At 38.6% G+C, this 20,631-nt stretch overlaps 1 protein-coding gene across 8 annotated transcripts in view; it reads right to left on the minus strand.

Annotated features, from left to right (window-relative positions):
- Positions 1-20,631, minus strand: part of CTBP1 (C-terminal binding protein 1) — a 236,104-nt gene that overhangs the window by 8,103 nt on the left and 207,370 nt on the right. For 7 of the 8 annotated variants that reach the window (XM_048305337.1, XM_048305335.1, XM_048305336.1 and 4 more), the window contains 5 exons: positions 18,623-18,767; positions 14,510-14,716; positions 8,516-8,730; positions 4,544-4,674; positions 2,280-2,407 (listed from right to left, as the gene is read on the minus strand). In XM_048305337.1, the coding sequence (XP_048161294.1) occupies positions 2,280-2,407; positions 4,544-4,674; positions 8,516-8,730; positions 14,510-14,716; positions 18,623-18,767 (826 nt within the window). The remainder of the gene's footprint in view (positions 1-2,279; positions 2,408-4,543; positions 4,675-8,515; positions 8,731-14,509; positions 14,717-18,622; positions 18,768-20,631) is intronic. The other variant, XM_048305338.1, reaches the window with a different exon arrangement.

The following is a 20,631-nucleotide window of genomic DNA, read 5'->3' on the forward strand; positions in this document are numbered from 1 at the left end:
AAAGAGATAAATTTGAGTCCACCCCTGCTACTGCTGGCAATAGTACTCCACAAAACGTGTCAAAAACTGACCGTGCTCCATCATTAAAGAATTCAGCCTTCTGTCTCCAGCTTCCTTCTGGAAATTTGATTAAGGACTTCACTACCTTTGCCTGCTCTTTCTATCCATCAGCCTGGCCACAATGGGACTGTAAAAAACCCTTGTCACAAAACTGCTTTTTGTGCAGCGTATACCATCAAATAGGTGTTACTCCATGACTTCAGCTGATGTCCCTGAACCTGTCACATCTGTGCACAAGCTGAAAGGGCTTCTAGCTCAATACTGAACAAGGTGAAGTATATGCCCCATTATGGGTGAATTCCAACCATCTAGAAATCACCTTTGAAATGTAGCTGAAATATACATCCATCTAAACTTCTGCCAGAACTGTCCACAGTGTATTTCTTCTTCTGATGCTTATCCTTCTCAATCCTGTCATCCTCTTTGCCCCCCTCCTTCTTCATTTTGCTAACTTCTGTAGACATGCTCTACTAGTCTCCCATGCTTGCCTTCCTGTTACTTCCATTCCAGTGGTCCTCTTTATTTCATACTTGGAATGCTTTCAAGTTTAAAAATACACTTCAAGGTATTTAATCTCTGCTGATTACTTCTATTTTACACATCACAACATCATTGACTTTTAAGCAACAGCAGAAACACTTAACATTTTTATTGTCAGATGGTAGTCATAGCCTTCATTCCTACACTTCACACCTTTTTCCAATTATTCTCCCTCTCTACACCCTCTCTTCTTTATGCTCCCCTATGGCTTTCATACATCCAGCTTTATCCCACATTTCCTGTATCTTTCCTACATTTGTTTCACTGCAATTCAATGTCATTCTCACCTCCTTAACGCTGGTCTCAGTTTGATCTTACTAAAAACCATATGCAAACACTGAAGTGCTGACAGCTTCGATATAAATCAATGATACAGACCTCTGAGAGCACCATCACACACTTGAAGGAACTGTAGATCTGCCTTCCTAGGCACATATGCTTGGGCTACTCCACAAATTTAACAAAAAACTAGCTCTGGATTGCTGGCTCTTCTTTAGTTTTCAGTCCATAGCCTATTAATGCCAATTTGCACATCAATCCTCCCCCAGGCATGTATCAGATGCTGGTTTGTGCAATCTCTCTCAAGAGAGCAGGCAGCAGTTATTGAACACCCTAACAAACAAATGTATCACTAGAGTTCTGGAGTACAGCCACAAGGACCTGATCCAGCAAAGAGATGGTCAGGCTCTTCAGGTCACCTCTAAAACAGAGTGAAATTGTCCAGTAAAGGACAATTCAGATCAGGAGTTTAAAAGGCACCTTTAATTAGCAGCCAGAGGAGAATCTTCTTTCTTTACAGGCTATAAATGAAACTAAATTGCCAGGCCTCTCTAGGCACAAGCCAGGGGGAAGGCTACTGCCAGTACTTTTTGTGTAACAGAGCAATGTGTTGGCACTGAACTACTCTCAAGGTGACACAGATGGCCCTGCATGTCTGCAGAGCATTCAGACTATATCGCCAAGGGGGACACAGCAAAGTCCAACTAAAGAGAAAACATTAGTGCTTAATGAATCATTTTCCAGTATGAAAATCCTTCCTTTTATTTTAGGCTACAAGGGATTCAAACCCATGCCAAATGGCTCAGTCCTCTCATTTTATTTATTAGCAGTGCATGTTCGAGACGTAACTGTTTTCTCTTATGTGAGCAGTTTACAATTACATGGCAGTTACATAACAAAGACACTCTGCCCTTTAAAATGCCAGACTTCTTTAGCAAGGCTTTAAAGAGGTGAATATCTAAAATAGAATAACCTGCCAACAAAATACTGAAAACTTTATGTAGAGAACTGCTCATGACAAGTATAAGGGAGCATCTAGGAAAAGCTAAGGAAGATACCAGCAGTACCAGGAGGACTTGCAGTCAAATCCATCAAATGGGTAATAGTTACATGCAACAAAGGAAAAAAGGAGAAGATTTTTCACATATAAATACATTTCTCTTACATGAAAAAGTACTTATTTCGCAGTGTCTGCCTTCCCTTTGTAATTGCAAAAAAACTCCAAAATTACTTGTTCCAGTTCTGAGAACAGACTTAGTGGGCATTTGCTCATTTCTGTGTTCCAAATATTAGAAACAAAACCCAAGGCTGCTTCTTTTCAGCATCTTTCAAGACTGAATAAATAGGTTTCTTAAAAATAACTACACAGTGAAGGAGCTAATAATAATGTGAGTCAGTACCTGTGATCGCCCTTCGGATCTCTCGTGCTGCTTCCTCCCGCATCTCAATTGAGGCTTGTTCACTATACCAGGCTGCATGTGGGGTACAGATCAGGTTTGGTGCATCCTTCAAGGGGCCCTGACTAAAGCTAAATGAAAATTTAAAACAAGATCAAATGACAAAAAAATATTGGGGTGCAAGGGGAAAGCAGGGAGGGAATCCAGATGGATTTGTACATACACAGATTAATTTCTACAACAGAAAAGAACGGCATTTCTATTCTTTACTGAGTTTGTTTATAGTTCTGTCCGTTAATTAAATGTACTACTCACAGTATAAATAAGCAACAACCACTTTTTATAGACTCAAAGGATAGAACTTAAGTATAGCAGCAACATTAGCTTCTGTCCAATGCACTTATTGTAACTACAGCACTGCCACTCCAGTTTTGGGGTAGAAATGCATAAAGGAAAACCCAAAATAATTTAGGATGCCACTCCATTTGTTCAGTTCATCACAATTTTACTTTTATTACATTAACCAACAAAGCACTTATCTTTCTGTTAATATGACATTTAATCGTTTAAAGAAAAAAAAACCTTACAATTATTTCCAAATCAGAAGAGTGTCCATCAGCAGCCTCAATGGCTTTTTGATAATTCACACTTTTTTTTCTGTTATTTTTAACTATTTTTTCTTTCCCATTCCTTTATAGAAACTCCACAGAAAGAAGGAAATTTATTTTACAGACTGTTTTTCAGGGAAAGCAATGAATCTGTGTAAAAGTGTTATCACAGATACCAAATAAAGAAATTGAAAATAATGGAAACTTGCTCCTCATATTTATTTTCAGTTTTAATAATCTTGCAGTCAACTGTAACAACAGGAGAACAAATATTTTAAGACAAAAGTGTGCTTTCAGAGTTGATCATAATTCATAAAATGATAGATTTCATCTGTAGTTCAATAAACATCAAAATATCTGGCAAAACTCTTGAATAAAGAGTTGCATGCTGCGATCAGATAGATATGCAGCACTGAAGCCAAAGGAAATTGTGGCTGTAATCCTGCAACTGAATCTTTGCAGATGGCATCTCCATGCAGTAAATGGGGCTTCCTAGAGGTGCAACGGGCTGCTTGTGCACATCCCAGATTGGAACTGGGAAGAATGTATGTAGCTGGAAGTCCCTTGAGCTGCTACACTCTGGCTTTGCACAGCACTACTGCATTGCAGTGACTACATTTAGGAGTAAATGAATCCAGGGTATGCATAAATAAAATTAAATATTTGTGATGTGGCATCATGCCTCAGTAGATATATAAAAATTCTGACTAAAAGGATATTATTCTATTTTTTCAAAGGTTCTATTTCCCCCTCAAGCTGCAAAGAGAGATACTGTCCTCTCTCCAGTCTTTACAACCTGCCCTGAATCTGTTATTCTTCAAAAACTGATGTGGATCGTTCCAGTTAAAAATAACATTTTTCCCTGCCCAGCCTGAAAAAGGCTCGTCACATGCAAGGACTAAGCTGCAGCAGTCTGTTCTCAAGACTCAAGGACATATGAAATAGGCTCATTTTGATTAGGAGTGCTGGTAATTCAATGCCAATGCCGCTTAGGGATATGGTACATTTCTGCCTAAAACACTGGACTTGTCAGTCATTCAAAAACTCAGACTTGTGCTACCAGCCCTGCTACTGACAGTAGAGTTACTACTTCCCTGATAGAGGGTAATACAAAACAAAACAAAACCTGCACTCTGATAGCCTTCCTGAACTTTCTGCAAACTCTTCCATTTATGGCTTTCCTGCAGAGGCAATCTGGACATAGGTCTTTTTCCTTCAGAAAGGTGTCATAAAGCAAGTTACCTCTCACACCACATCTCAACTCTTTGCCTTTGAAAGACTCTGTTCTGACATCAGTTGCCTGCAGAGCTGCATCAATGGCAAAGGTGCACTCCCCTCAAAGTCATGGCCAAAGCCATGACCTGGATTTGAACTCAGGTCCCTGTTATTTCTACTAAATAAACCCACTGTTTGTTTTTTCTTTTCTTTTTAAGGAATTAAATCTTGGATGTCACTTTTTTCACTTCTAACCACATACACAAGCTCCATCTACATTTGCATTAGCCCAGTGCTGCGCAGATTCATGTTGCTTTGCTAAGGAGTATTTAGCTATCAAATGAACGGAAAACTCAATTTACTTGTTGCTGTTGATTGTATCATGCACTAAGACTTAAAAATAAGAAAGTGAACAAAATAAAAAGAAAAGAAAAGGAAAAGCACCTGAATGGTTCTGACTCATGTACATCTAAGGCTGCCCCTCGTATCCTTCCTTCCTTCAGGGCCTGTGCAAGTGCTTTTTCGTCTACTAACCCACCTCGAGCTGTGTTGACCAGGAAAGCCCCTTGTCTCATCTAGGGAAAGTTAAAAACAAGAATGATGAAATAAAAATAAATGAAATAAAATCGTTGTGGCATTATTTTTTACTCAAAAGAAGCATCCATTACAACAAAGGCTATTCAGCTGGTTTAAACTGTAACAGTTGTCTTCCCTTTCCATTGGAAAGTACCACCAAATGTGATGCTTCTAACATAAAATGCTATTTCACAGCACTTAATAACCTTTTGTCTCTTGTAAGTAGTGTCTTTTAATAGAAGCGTTGTTTCAGATATTGTGCAGTAACATGATCAAAAGACACAACTGTGCATATGAAAGTGACAGATCATTTTATGCCTTTTTATTTCACTGTGAAATTGCATGAGACAGAAACTACACCACATTCTTAAACAAATTCATATTTTGTGGCTTTCAACTTTCACACAAATAAAAGCCTACATGAATTTTTCAGAAAAATCAATACTTTTGGATTTTCAAACACTTTTCCTTTAGTTGCCAAACACAGTAGATGTATGTATTATTTATTTTTGTTACTTCAGCTTCCTCCTCCCCTGTGAGACTTTTCAAATAAAGGTCTAAAGAATTCTTCTATTATTCAATTAAAAGGCATGAAAATGAATTTGGTTGAGAATGCTGTGTGCCCAGGAGAGAAGCTGTGCTGTGCGTTGTGCAGATTAGCATTGTAGATGACACTGTGTGGAGAAAACTACAAGAATTTACACCACAATATATCCACAACTTGAAAACAAAGTGGCGGTTTAAATAAGAGAAATGGTACTGAAAAAACATAAATTACAACATCCTGCTTCCAGCCACCCTGGTATTTCATCTTTAACAGATGTCTCAAACACCACTGTGCATGACAGAAAGCACATGAAAAGCAGGAGCCATGGTGAAGATGAATAATGAAAATCTCATTTTGTACTGACTCCGTCTCTCACCATAAAAATAAGCAAACCCCAACATTTTGACACCTTCTCAACTTCATAAAACCTACACATCAAACTAAACCTTAGGTAAATGGATCCTTACACTAAATGCCAGATTCACGAACAACAAGGAGGTTTGAATAAAAGTCAGCTTTTTTTTTTTTTTTTTTTAATGAGGTCATAGAGAATATTAATATGCACATGCTTTCAGTGTTTTGTAAAGAAAAAAACACATTTTGTTGGCCAACTCTCTAGGTTTAATGTGACCCCACCTCTCTCCATTTGCAGACTCCTGGGCCTACAGGAGAACCATCCATTGGTCTGTACAGCAAAAGCTCCACTTAGAGGAGCAGAACTAAAGGCTGCTTCCCTCATCTTTATGTAATTAACTTGGGAATCGGAACAGCAAAGAAACAGGGGCAGGATCTTAATCTGGTCTCGTAACAAGAAGACATTCCTTTTGGGAACAATCAGTGCATCTCCAGTTCTTGAGTCAGTTGTGGGAACTGTACAAAAACCAGCACAGGTGGGCTCTCCCAAGAGCCAATCACACCAGTGCAGACACACCATAAAGGCTCACAGGAGCTCATATACCCTCCCTATTTCTGTGCAAATGGATAATGTGAGTTTTAAGTACAGCTTCATGTATTTACAGGCCCTCTAAAGGACATGAAAATTTTAATTAAACTGAACTCTGCTAAAACCCCTTCTGTCCAATCTGCCCAACAACCTTGCTTGAGTTTTCATTTTAGGCCTATTTACAAAACTCCATAACTAGCACTAAGACATGTTCAAATCAAACAGAACATGTCTGCATAAATGCATTCTAGAGGGAATGAATTACGTGACTCATGATAAACTGTCAGGGTGGATGCAGCTGGAGAAGATCCTTAACAATGGGTGGAAGCTTGAAAGAGCTTTGCAGCTGGAACTGCTGACGTCTGCTAAATTCACCTACACTAAACCTGCAGAGTTGCTTTTTAAAAGCATTGTGTTTAAACTGCAGTGTCTTTTTCTCAAATCTGTATAACTAAAGACGACCTCGGTCTCTTAAGACCACCTGAATACCCCAGGTTCATTGAAACATTTCTCTGAGCTACTCTGGGACTACAAGGACAAGCAAGGTAGCTAGAGAGAATGATGATTAATTCACTAGAAATGCTACTTAAAGAGGAGACAGACATCAAATTTTCAAAGACATTTTAAGTTTATGTCATTTCAGATTCAACAAAATTCAGGATGAGACTTCAGTGAAATGAAATGCACCATACTTCTCTGTACTTTGTTTAAAAACTGGTTATTACATGAGCATGCAATATTGGACAAAAATGGTATGCAGTGCTCTCTAGAAATTCTAGGCCAACTCCAACATCTGTCAGCCTAAATCAGAATATGCTTTACACAAACTAAGCAGTCAGAGGGGTTACAATTTCATAGGTTTCACACCCGCTTTACTATCCAGACTGCTTCACCCAAACTCTTATCCAAAGCAAGAACTATCTATAACACTTCAATTAATCCTTGCTTTGATCATGAAGGATAACAAATACCAAGATAAACGCTTACAAGATACTTTCCAGTGCCGTTTATTACAGGCATTTAATTTCAGACGGTATTACTCAGTTTTAGCATGTTTTCCTTTGTTTGTTTCTCTGATTAATGCACTGTGCCTTCTCCATAGCTCAACACATTTCTCTGGCTCCACTCAAAAACTTCCTGTGATGAACTGGCCCCAGTTTCACATCTGCTGTAAAATAAAGTGACCATTGCTCAGCACTCCTACTGAAGTCAATGTGATGCTTTTTGGGTCTAGGTGTCTGCTTGCAAAGATATCTCACCGTGCAATAATCACTGAATGTACCTAGCCACACAACGAAAGACAGTGTTCAGGGCAGGGTGACAGAGATCTGTTCTCCTACAGGTTTTATTTTAAGCTTCTTAATTTTTTAGAGTTTTAAATCCTAAATCCTGATTTTATGTTGCGATGGATTTGCAAAATCCCTAAACTCTCAAATCAGGAAGTGTGTTGCATTGTCAGTTTTCTGCCACGATCCTATGTGACTGTGGAACATGTTCAGCAAGATCTTCAGTTCTGAAGTTCCAGAGTAGTAGGTACAAACTATTTCTCAGATGACAAGCAATGATTTTACTGCGAAAGAGTGCTACTGTCATTGTTACCAACAAATAAACCCACTATATATTTATATAGATACGAAGAACAGCCAAATCAACTATTCTGTCTTAGGGTGTCCTTCCTGTACATTGCCTCCATTCTTAGTCTCAGTGTTTTACTTCTGGCTACACTGAAATTGGAGTCAAACTTTTTCATTAAGTGTCTGGCTTCTACTATCAAATTAGTCAATAACAAAGCAGTTACTACACCTAGATTTTGAAATTATTTTACATGTTACCTACAACTTTAGGGAGAGGTTAGTACTAATTCCAAGAAACATTATTTTTCCCAATAACGCAATGCTGTAAATGAGCTCCATCCTTGAAGTGCTCTGCAAGAATCGGGACTGAGCACAGGGGGGAGCCATTTAGTCATAATCCTTAAATTGCATCGAAGGAACTCAAACTGAGGGACAACAGTGAAAAGCAGAATTGCTACCTGAAAATACACACGTGAAGGAAGTAGCTACAAGACAGAGAAGAAGTGCTTTTATATCAATGCCACTTCATTAAATCTGAGCGATATTAAGAAGAGCAAATTATTTCCACAAATGCAATATTACTGAGCCAAAAAAACAGTAAAAGCAACAATACATAAGCAACCAGCTAGTTCCTAATCAATTATAGACCTGTTTGATCTTACAGCAACAAAACAGAAAGATTTCTATCAAATGAGAATCTGTCTATTTACAGAAATCAATGCTATACAAAGTTAGCAAGCAGCACTGGTGTGGAGCACGCCCACAGAGATTATTACCTGCTTTATGGTGAAGTCATTAATAAGATGATGATTGTGTTCATTCAAGTTGCAGTGCAGGGTAACACAGTCACTGTGGAACAGCAGGTCCTGCAAAGTGCTCACCCGCTGCAGTCCCAGAGCACGCTCCATCCCATCCGAGAGGTATGGGTCATAGAAAATCACACTGAAGCCAAAGGCTTTGGCACGTAGTGCTACTGCTTGCCCAACACGCCCTAGAACAAGATAAACACGCCATGAGAGCAGATGTGAAGCAGCTGCTGTAAGGTAACCTCCTCCTTCCTAATGGGAATGCTCATATCAAACCGTAACACTTTGTACAGCAACTGGAAATGCAGAAAACAGAGGCGTCTCCCATCCCACTGAAAACCATCACTGAGGTCAGAACTGGTACATCTGGACTGTTTCACACTACCTTGAAACAAAGCAGGAGGTTTGCACCTTTTGTAACCAGATATCTGAAATGCCAGAAGATGTCACATAATCTGCAATAATCTGGGTAACACAAGGCTTGCCTGCTGGGCCTGTACATGGCAAAACACCACTGCCTATGAACACATCCTGCCAAGGGCTTATCCTTACCCATGTCAAACCAGCTAGCTTTAATAAAAAGCTGTAAAACTAATCCTCAAAAATGGATGTAATGACAGATAATTTGTTTAATCTGAAGCACAACCGATGTCAATACATGGAATCTCCTTTCTGGTATCTTCTTTCATTTTGAGTAACATCCTTCCAGCATCAAAATGCCTACAAGAATTCTGTCATCTAAGGCTTTAAAATAAATTTTATTCAGCTACCTGAATGATTAATAAACACAGTATAGCACCTAGTTAAGACGAGTGTAGTCCCATTTGGAATTCACACTGAATTTAGCTTTTCTGTTCCACTTTCCTTACTGTCATACTTCAGAGCTGTGCCCAGAACTGCTGTATGGGCATGACTCCATACCACTTCCCTTTGACACACTACCAGTAAAACAGAGAGGGGAAAAAAAAAATCCCTGAGTACATCTAATGAGTTACAGGCATTTTGGAGAGTGAGAACTAACACACTTTTCAAGTTAAGACACTTACAACTAGATATTCACGTTAGAGTACTACAAATGTTAGACAAAGATGTTTCAAAAGCATCACTTGACAAACCATAGTAACAATGCCTCATTTGGGGGGGAAAAAAAAAGTCAACAACTTTTCCTTTGTAATATCTAAGTTTGTTCAAAAAAGCATCAAATTAACCCAGGGAAATCCCATCTCTTTCCAATTGTGCTTGAAGGGATTTCCCTCTGCTTTTCAGTTTCTCTTTGAATAAACTTCAGAAGCCACAGGAAGAAAGGTTTTTTGTTGATCACTTAACGTGAACACAGCAATTCTGCAGTGCTTAGTGACAGATGTGCTTGGAATATTAAATAGTACATCAATCTGACAGGGGCTGTCTGCTTTTCTTTGGGGACACCAGGTTAGAATACTCCTCAAAATCTATCATTTCAACATTTGCAGGCATGTTATCTGTTTGCTTTCCGAGCTGTTTTTCATAAATTTGAATTAGAAAATTTTAAGCACAAACATTGTACATTTCCAAATTTTGGCAAGTTCACAGCTCAAGGAATCAGTCACACAACTGTAAACACTTTTTTTTTTTAAACAAAGCATGTAACTGTTACTCCAGCTCCATTCATTTTCACATGCAACATTCTGTCTGTAACATCTGTTCTTTTTTTACGCTCTTCACAACACTAATACCTGAGGGGATTCACAACAGCAAAATCTCTTACAACAGCCTCTCCAGTTAAAGCTGCACTCTTCCTTCACCCCAAGCAGGCTAATAAACCAAAGCCTTCTTCAGTGGGCACAAAAGTTCCCTTCACAAACACCTGGGAATTACATCTCTATTTCTAACCAGAATTATCCTATTACAAATATTTTATGGGATAAAAGTCTTCTGCAATTGTCAACTCATATATAGTCTTAGTCATTAAACAAATACACAGCTGGACACAAGGTTAATTTGCCAGTTTCTTTTTAAACTCCCATCTGACATAAAGAAGAACCACAAACCTATGACTTTTTTTTTCCCTTTCCTGAAAAACTTCTATTATATAAGACTCTCCTGGGTATGAGGGGTGGTTCAAAACCTACCTCAACACACTGAGGACAATACAGCACACAAAGCATCCCACCTTTGGGACAACTGTATGTTAAGAGTGTATCGAACTATTATGAATATTCATGGCTGCTTCCAGGGAGGGCAAAATCTTAAGCTGAAAACCTTAAATGAATTTCTTGGTCTGTAGTCTGAAAAGAATGCAGAAAATGAATGTTGCATACAATTGCAAAAGAAGCAAAAAGCAACAAGGTGTGTTTTAGAAATCAAAGCTCTAGCGAGGTCCATTCATCATTTCAGAGACCCAAACACCCAAGTCTCCTGTTACAGCCTCATCCATTCACTCTGCCACAAGTCTCCCAACTCCTCCCAACCCAAGTGTCCTGATTTATAGGTGTCTCTGACCTTGACCCTGCCAATGACCTGATCAGAGTGTGACAGTACAGCAGCTGCAGGTGTCAAGTACCCTGCTCAGCCCTAGGGCAATGAACACTCACCCTGCGCTGGTATTACAAAGTTTTATAAAATGACCTTGATACCATGGAAATGATGATGACCTGCCTGAAGACTTCCATGCAAATAAAAAGTGCTTTCACTTAGCAGCTCTTCCCTGCCTGTGCAACAGCAATGGAGAATATGGGTAATTTTTCCTCCTTTTTGCAGAACTCTGAAATGTGGAGAATGCTGTTTCGTTACATTTCCTGCTGAGCACATTAAGCAAGCCAGTAGGACTGCTAAGAGTAGATCATTTATTGCAGAGTAATACCATACAACTCTTTAAGCTTTATTGTCTTAAAACAAAGGTTAGTAATTTGGCCAACATCTAGGTAGGGCCGTGGGACTGTTGAGAGAATAGAACAGGTGAGGAAAGACAAACTGAGTGGTGACATTCACTGTGATGTGGAGACAAATTTATTTGGAAGAATTTCACCTTTCTTGGGTGAGGAAATGCGTAAGTCATTAGTCATCAGCATTTCTCACTGAGAAGGAAGGGGAAGGGAGTGTGACTTCACTGCTGTAAAATTATCATTAGAGCAGAACCAGGGCCAGATATCTATTCATCCAAGCACTTACATACTGCTGCTCATAAATATTCTTCCTTAAAAAAAATAAAACCCACTACATTTCTAGATATAAGGTGAAAAGATAGCTTTTTTTTTTTTTAATGCAGGGCTTATTATTCACACTTGTGATGCATCACTTGAAATATAGGACACAGGATAGTAATAAAGATTAAAAGTGACTAAGACAGCTGTTTAATGATGTGATACTATTATTAATGTAAGGCTCAAAGAATCAGACACTTCACAAAGACAGAAAGAGGCATGGGCTGTGCCCTAAGGAGCTCAGGGGCTAACCAAACAACACAACAATGACGGATGAGATCCAACAAGCACAAGAAGGAGGCATTATGCTGTTGAGTCTCTGCTTATCTTCAAGCTCAATACAAGCAGAGGATGAGAGGTGGGGTTAACTTTAAAGGAAGAACACGGAGTAATAGGATTAAGCAGGACAGACCAAGTGTCAAAGCAGGAATATGCATGAGAAGAGGCAAAGAGAAGAGAGTGGGTGATGGAAAGAAGGCAAGTGAGTCACGAAACTTGGCTAGATCAGTGGATAAGGAAGTGAGTAGATGAAACTTTGGAGACATAGTCATTCCCTAGCACAGAGACAGGCAAGAGCTAGGGTGTTTCTTTTTGGCAGAAGAAGAGAAAAGCCCAGAACAGATGTTAAGAAGGTCTGCAGTTAGCTACTGCAGCAGCAAAGTGAAAAATTTAAGCAACCCGCTCCTGAAGAGACCACGAGTTTTAAGAAAGAATAGAGAAAAATAGTTGTGGTTGAGAGGAGATGATCTCAGACACACGTTAATGACAAAGGACAGAAACTGAGACACTACACAGAAACAGAAGAAAGAGCTTAGCAACAGATGATGAGAACTGTTTATTTTGTGTGTAATACATTCACTTCATAGCATCTGGGTGGATCATCACTTCTGACACTGACATGTCTAAATAATAAACTGAGGCAGAACTCCCAACGTGGGAGAGGCCACTAGTGAAGAAACTCAACCTAAGGAAATCTTTTGGTTGTAAATACATGTTTGAGTCTGAAACTCAAGACAGGTAACCTCTTGCAGTGATCTGTAATACAAAAAGGTGCACATCACAGCCTAAGTGCCAGAAGTGCCCACACAGAAATTCTGGTAAATCTTCTAAGTCTACATTTTTACTCTTCATTAATGTGTAGATTGATAGGAGTTTGTTAGAACAGGTCAGAATCAAAGTGTTGTGCCTACTCACATGCGCTCACAAGAAGAGTGGAAGTTTTCAAAAGTGACTTTACAATGCAGTATTCCTTGAAACTGTGAATATTCTATTGTAGGAAATATATGGAAACAAAAAAAAGCTAGAGATAATGACTGGTCAGTAATTGCAACAGATGTGTGCCCTTAAAAATCAGCTTTTAACAGCTTTTTAAGTATACCATGCACACAACAGGCTTGCTTTTTGAAACCAAAACCTAGCATTTTGTAAGGCTTTATACACATACTGCCAATCTGATTATCCACTTGTTCCTCTACACTTTTCAGTCATCGAGAACAAAACCAACAAAACTCACTTAAGGACATCAATGATGAAAGACTTTTTTTTTCTAGTCTCACGTTTGAATTCGTTCAGTACAAAAAAAACCCCAAATTAAATGACACCAGTACAGATATCTCCAGTAAATATGCACACTGCATGTGAGCCAAAGCTTAAGTTTCAAAAACCAGGTATGCATTTCCATTTTGGAAACACTGCAGGCAACTGTCTATTATTTATGTACAGATGCTGTGACTGTGAGCACAATAATCATTGTGTGTTTAAATGAGATGCATAATTACATGAGCATAGATTTGAGAAAGCAGCTTCATGACTAACTTCTTGGAAGTCATAATTTGAAGGCAATTCTTTGATTGTGAACGTGGTTCTGGTGTATTGCACGCTCATTGAAATGAGTACTATGTAACAACAGGCTATTTTCAGCTCCTAAAAGTAAGAGTTTGTGGCTTGAGTTATTTGACAGCAATGTGTAACTCAAGCAGTCATTTAAGTATGATGCTTTGTTGTCAAAATCATATTATGAATTCCTGTGGATGAATAGCACAGCAATTACATCCACAGTCTATGAGATCTGTGTAAGACAAGCACATGACTGAGTTATTTTTATATAGAAACTGACTTGTTTTTCTCTACTTCTGTAACAGACAATAATTAATTCATCTCAAGCAAGCCTGCCCATCTGTCGGATGCTGAAAAACATTTAGGGTCATTCAGGTAAGTAAGTAACTTTATTAGGTCTGGAAACATTTCAAACTTTCTTGCATATATTCTTCCTCTCCTTAGAGTTGAAATACAATTTCAGATCCAACTCAATCAAATGCACAAAATAACTGCTCTGCAGGATGTTACTGCAGCAAAGACTTTTTACTTATGTAAAAAACAGTAAAAGGAAGAAAGTCCAAAAAAAACCAGGTACGACAACAGATAAAGGATAAAACATCCGCATGTAACTGGGCTGAAGTAGCAGGATCCTTGTCCTGGAAAAGGGAAGTGATGATGTGTCCTTCTCTTACAAGCAGTGAGCCTGACATCAAGCAATATGGCAACAAAGACGTACAGAAACTCAAAGAACTGAGAGAGTATCAGCAATAAAGTAAGTTTTCTGCAGAAAATGATAATGTCTAAAGGGAAAACATTTGAGTTATAAAAACACCAGCAATGAAGCGGGATTATAAACAATGCTTGACATGGAGTGAACCAAGTGTTCCATTTTTACAGTTCAAATCTTCACATTTTTTTAAAGCAATGGAGAGCAATGAGTGTGAAAGCACGTATGAAGACAACGTACCTAATCCAATAATGCCCAAGGTCTCCCCTCTGATGCGGGCAGCTCCAGAGGCCACTTCCCGAATCTGTTCAACGCTCTGTACCCGTGTGCCTTCCCGCAGGGCCTGGTGGAGCCAGGTGGTTCTCCTGTACAGGTTCAGGATGTGGCACATGGTGGAATCCGCCGTTTCTTCTACGGAGGCGGCTGGCACATTACACACGGCGATCCCTGCAAGCAGTGGGGGAGAGGATGCCAGTTGCCAAACAATGCTTACTTTTTTGCATTTAACAGCAATACAGGAGCATGATGTTTAAAATTACAGGTGTTTCAACAAGTCTTGCACAAATACTAAGTTTCTGACTGTAATGGCAGACAGAATACCACGTAATAGTTGACAATTATGTGCCAACTTATTTGTCTGATTTTTTATTACTAATTACTGTGTTTTGATTTATTGCAAACTAAGGCAGATAGTAAACAGGCCACTGAAACCACTAAAGCAAAGCACTGAAGATGTCTGATAGTTTAGAACATGAGTCTTGGTAAGTGTTTTACATTTCCACTGAGCTTGGTGCTTCGAACAACAAAGAGAAGTCTGCCTTGCTCTCAACAGAGTGGTCAATGATCATGTTTGGATTTAATTGTGCGAGTTAGCCTTCCACCACTGAGCAAATACCCTACCAAAAGCTATCTATGCAAGTTACAAAAAGGATAAAATAATTTATAATGATAGCAACTCTTATAAAGCCCTCACAGGATGACTGTCAGTAATTCCAAATCATGTATAGGTAATCGTGATACAGGGAAGGCCAATCTGTTCTGTGCTGCACAGGGATTTTTAGAATTACAACAAAAAAATCCCAGGCTTTTCCTGGTCCCCCACACTAAAGGGAACCCATCTAATTGTCAACAGGGAAATGCAAAATCTGCTTCTCCATGGCACACAAAGGTAATGCCACATTAAGTCCATGTTCCTAACAGCTGAAAAGTTACCAGCTGAAACAAGCATAACATCAAGCAGCTTTAAGTGTTACAGATTTCCACAGAAAACTGCGGAAGGTGGATTGATTCAAGATTCACAATAAGCCCATTTTACTTCAAAAAACAGATGAAGCAACAAGTGATTGTAATTGCATGCAAGTTATCCCATTCTGCTTTTTACCTTCCAGTACTCAAGGCACAGCAGTTAAGCAAAATGTTTGCTTGAAAAAGCCTGTGTCCTTTTTGACTTGTCTCTCTTCAGTCTTTCCATGTACTGCATGTTCTCTCTCTAATCACCAGCTCCCACAAATGTTTGTGTCTCAGTTCTGCTGACTGAGACAACAAACAGCACACAGTATAATTTCATGGTGGAGAAGAAAAAAAAGTGGTTCGTTTCCTAAAAACACCCGAAAACTGTTTTTACTTTTTGAGTTTTTACGTAACTAAATATTCATTAAGTCCTCAGCTAATGCCAGCATTATCTTATGAAGCAAAGAAGAAGAAACATTCTCTTCAAAAATAGCAACAATAGTAATATGACAAATAATAAGCTCATATTATATATAACTATGTTTTACATTCAAATGCCTTTATTCTGCTGCCCAGTACTTTTTTACAGCTTTCTCTACACCACTAAAAACCAGCACAAGGAACCTGCAGAACTATTTTTGTTTCTTCTGCTGTAGAGATAAGCCTGTCTGCTGAGTCACTGCCCTTAAGACTTACAAGAAGATATACCAGCATCATTTGCTGGAATATTAATCTTGGCATCCTGCTAACATCCATGGTAGCAGGAAACTCACTATTTTTAAAAATGGGGCAAAAAGCTCAACTGGGAGGGAGAGGTGAAACACTGAAAAATAACATCCCTCTAAGTACCTCACATTAAACATCTGCATTTGTTTATACAAAAAAAGTATTCTTCATGGAGCAACAACGCAGGTTTTAGATGGCAACGTAAATTTAGTAAATGTGTCTCCTAATAGCTGCCATCAACTAAAATTACGCTTTAGAAGGAGCTTAAAGAGTTATGTTTTTGGGAAGAGAAATAATATACCATCCTCCCTAATAGTTTTCCTTAGGAAACTGAGGGAACAAAAGTCAGGTAACTTCTCTCCTGAACGGCAGGAATTTATTTTTCCCTATTTTTCTTCACCTTTAAAAGCAGCTCATTTTTGAAAGGCAGAGACATACCAAACCACAAAAAGCATCAAGAAAGAGGCAAGGAAACGAAGAGACATTTCACATGGGAAAAGACAGCACACTCTCATCTCCAGATCCATTGATCTGTGCTCCCTTCTCTTTTCCCATTGCTTCCAGTGATTTTGTGCACAGGTTCAATGCTTTAAAATACAGGAGTCAACCTGCATTACCTGAGCTCCCACTTCATTTGCATCCAGCTACACCCACAACTTGTATGTATTTTTTAGTCAACAATTAATACAGTGGAGCAAAAGCATGTTTTATCCAAGAAACACATATTTTCATGCTTTCTAACAAGATTGAAAGTGCTAATATAAAATAATGCTTAATAGGAAAAACTGGTAACAACCCCATGTGCCAGCTCTATGAAAAATAAGAAGTTACTATAGAAGTTCAGGAACATGCTGGACTCTGTGGCCTAAATCTACATTTCAAAAGCAAATCAAAGCTTTTTATAAAGAGCAGATCACTCTCACATTACCTCCTTAAGATTTGTATTACTTGCACTAGTTCAACAAATGGAAGGCTCTTTGTATCAGTAACATTTCATTCCAACCATTTCACCCCAACTTAATATTAAAATCAGAGATTTTACACTGTAATCTTTCCAGCATTTACTAGCATTTGACTGAGTGGACAATAATATTTTGTGAATTAAGGGATGCACAGACAGCTTGGACATTAACTTTGTAACTCAGTCTAATCACAAGATAGGAACTGAATAATGAGCAATGTGGCCATTTAGCATTTCATATGAATGAGACTCTCAAATTTGCTGTACTCTGGCTTGAAGAATTATGTGACTGCACTTAAGTTATAAACTTTGGTTACAATCCAGCACAGAGACCTGCAGAAGAAACAGCCAGCAAACCTGTGAAGATCTTCCTCTTATCGGGGATTTTCTCCATAAATTGGGCTCCTGACTGGTCAGAGCCTTTGATCTGCACCTACATTCTGGCTTTTGATCTAGGATTTTACCCCAAGCCAATCTCTCCACACACAGAGGTTTTCTGGGGCTCACAACATGTGCCTGACTGTGGCACTAGTTAAAACAGGCAGAACACAGCCTTGCATACTTTCAGCCCAGACCTGTTCTTTATAAAACTTAGCAAGGAGTTGTTAAGGCTCTGCCACCATTACAACAGGTGAATAGTTTACTATCATTAGCTGATAAACAGACCACACTCCAGCTCCTCCACTACATCAGTGAGGTTATTGCTAGGACTAAGCACTGCCACACTGAAATAAAGATTCCAAGATCTTCCCAGAGCATAATGGGAAACATACTTGGTCTCCTCAATCTTGGAAAATAAACGGAAGATTATCTTTACTCCAAGTGATAGGCTGACCTTTAGATTACAGGTAGAACACAGTTTAACCTAAAGTAAGGGGAAGTACAAATCAGATTGCTGCTTTTTTTGCAGTCAAACGTTAAGCACCACCTTTTCAGAGTTCCCATAGCTCAATTTATTCTGAAACAGCAACAACTGATTCTCCTATAAAATCGGTATTTCTATTTTATGGAGTGGTTCAGTACTAAAACTCATGCATCATAAATAAGTCTCAGACAGTTGATAATGATCTCATTTTTTATTCAAACCAAAGTAGTATGCCATGGTGATGGAATTATATTTTTTAATTGGATTACAGCAGTAGCAGTTAAAATATACAACTGGGGTAAAACAGAAAGAAATGAAAAATTATGGCCTTACTCCTTGGGTTTGTATTGAACAGGCAGATTGTCATCCTGCCACAAAGCTGTTAATATTATCACTTAATTAACTAATGCTAGTATCTCCATAATGAGTTTTATACTCTGATGAGAAAATTATACAGCTTACATACGATGCTACTATAAAATACACAGAAAACATTAATACAAAGATTTAGATGTTATCACATTTCTGGAGGCAAGTATAAGATGCAAAACAAAGTCTGTAAGAGCCATACCTAAATCTCCAGCAGATTTGATGTCAATATTATCAAAACCGCTGCCAATTCGGACAATTATTCGAAGTGCTTTGAATTTCTCCAGGTCTTCACGAGTTAAAGTTATGGTGTGATACATCAGTGCACCCACTGCTTCATTTAGTACCTATAAATAAAATGGAGGAAAAAAACCTTATTTTATGTTTGTCTTTCACAGAATCTCAGCTTAATCTCATACACTTATTTTCAAGTATAAAAAGACCATAAAAGCATTAAATACAGATTCAGAGTTTTTTTAAAGGTTATTTCTCCAAATATCTTCCAGCCTCTTAGTAAGTCTTTTTCCATCTGAAGTCTCCATTCTAACATGATAGGATCAGCTTTGAAAGAACTACATGATCTGCACTTGTGCTCTTAATAAGAGGGAAAACTCTCTTCATTGCACAGGAAATGCTCTGCCATACTGACCCCATGTACAAGTGCCACCGGACTGCATCTGCACATGCAGAAGCAGCCCAACGTGGGAGCAAACACTCCCCACAAACAGTGAATATTTTATGCTTAGGCAGCTGACATTCAGCTTTGAATGGAGTTACAGAGCAGTATCTCTTCACCACACACAGTGGTACAGGCATTCACTGCCCTATTAAACCATTTGATACCTGAATAGAAAACATTCAGTGATCATAAACCCCTTCGACAACAGAGTGTGAAATCGGTCAATTCACACAAGAACAAAAGTGTTTGTCCCTCAGTTTATTGACACTGCAAATAAGCTCTCACCAATGGAAAACTGGATGTCACATAAATTGGTATTAACTGAGATGCCAAACTTGACATTATCCAGGAAAACATAAAGCCTCTGAGAAATAAGAAATTGCATGAAAGCAAAAATGCTGCAGAAAAACCCTCCAAATTTGTAAGAGAACCAAAAAAGCAAAATTAGAAGATAATCAGAAGCCCCTGATAAGCTAAATTACGTTAGAGTGCATCCAACCTACTCAAGAGCACTTAAGAGGAAGGGGTGTGGAGTAGGGAGAGAAAGAAGGGAAGAGGTATGGAGAAGGGAGCCAGACATGCCCAGGAGTTTTACATTCTGCTATCAAACAGTGACACTGCACCCCACACAGCTGATACAAGTTTATTTTTTGGATTTTTTCAGCAGAGTATTTTCCTCTTTATATGCAAATTGCACAATTTTAGTTCTTCAAAACACTTCCCTGTGCTTGTACCTTCAATGCACTAGCTAATATTCTAATCGTTCTACGAGGCACAAAACATGCACAAATCATTTCAGTAGCTAAGCCAGCTGTAATGACTTCAAGAGATTCCTATGACACACTTCACATAAAAGTTGTGCAGAGGCTCTAAATTTCTTACTCAACTGACTTTTGGGTCTGGTACATGTACAGATTCTGTCATCTGAGTTATTTCTACTCATATGAGCATTTCCTAGTGTACTGCAAGGTCAGTAAAAATAATCAACATACATAATTTTTAAAAAACTATTGCAGCAAAGCATGGTGTTGCACACAGAGGATTACAACTGTTGGAACCCAGGATCGGCAGCAATATTTGAAATTAAAATACATTAAGAAAAAATGAAAGAGAAGCACTGAATACTTCACAAAATTATTTATGCTATTTCAACATGTGTTTCTGGACTGAGAACCTCAGCTCTAAGTCAGATAAAGACCAGATTCCTTTGAGCAGAATTTGCATTTACTAGTAAAAACTGAAAAAAAATTACAAATTACACATCCTTCAAGAATGTAGCTACAACATAATTCAAAGACCAGCTGTAGGCTGTGAACTTATAAAATGATTACACACACACAAAACTCCTTGATTTTAATGGTGCAAAAAAGTCCTTTGGAGATTACATCCATCCAATCAGAAAGACTGCACTCACCAGAGTGTGTGTTACCTTGACCTGTTACACAGGGTTAATAAAAACCCAAAGCAGTTTACTGGGTTTGCTTCTCCAGTGACATTATAGCTGGCATGGACCAAGGCTGAGGCACCCTACA

Source organism: Corvus hawaiiensis, chromosome 5, assembly GCF_020740725.1.
Source record: "Corvus hawaiiensis isolate bCorHaw1 chromosome 5, bCorHaw1.pri.cur, whole genome shotgun sequence".
NCBI classification, from domain to species: Eukaryota; Metazoa; Chordata; class Aves; order Passeriformes; family Corvidae; genus Corvus; species Corvus hawaiiensis.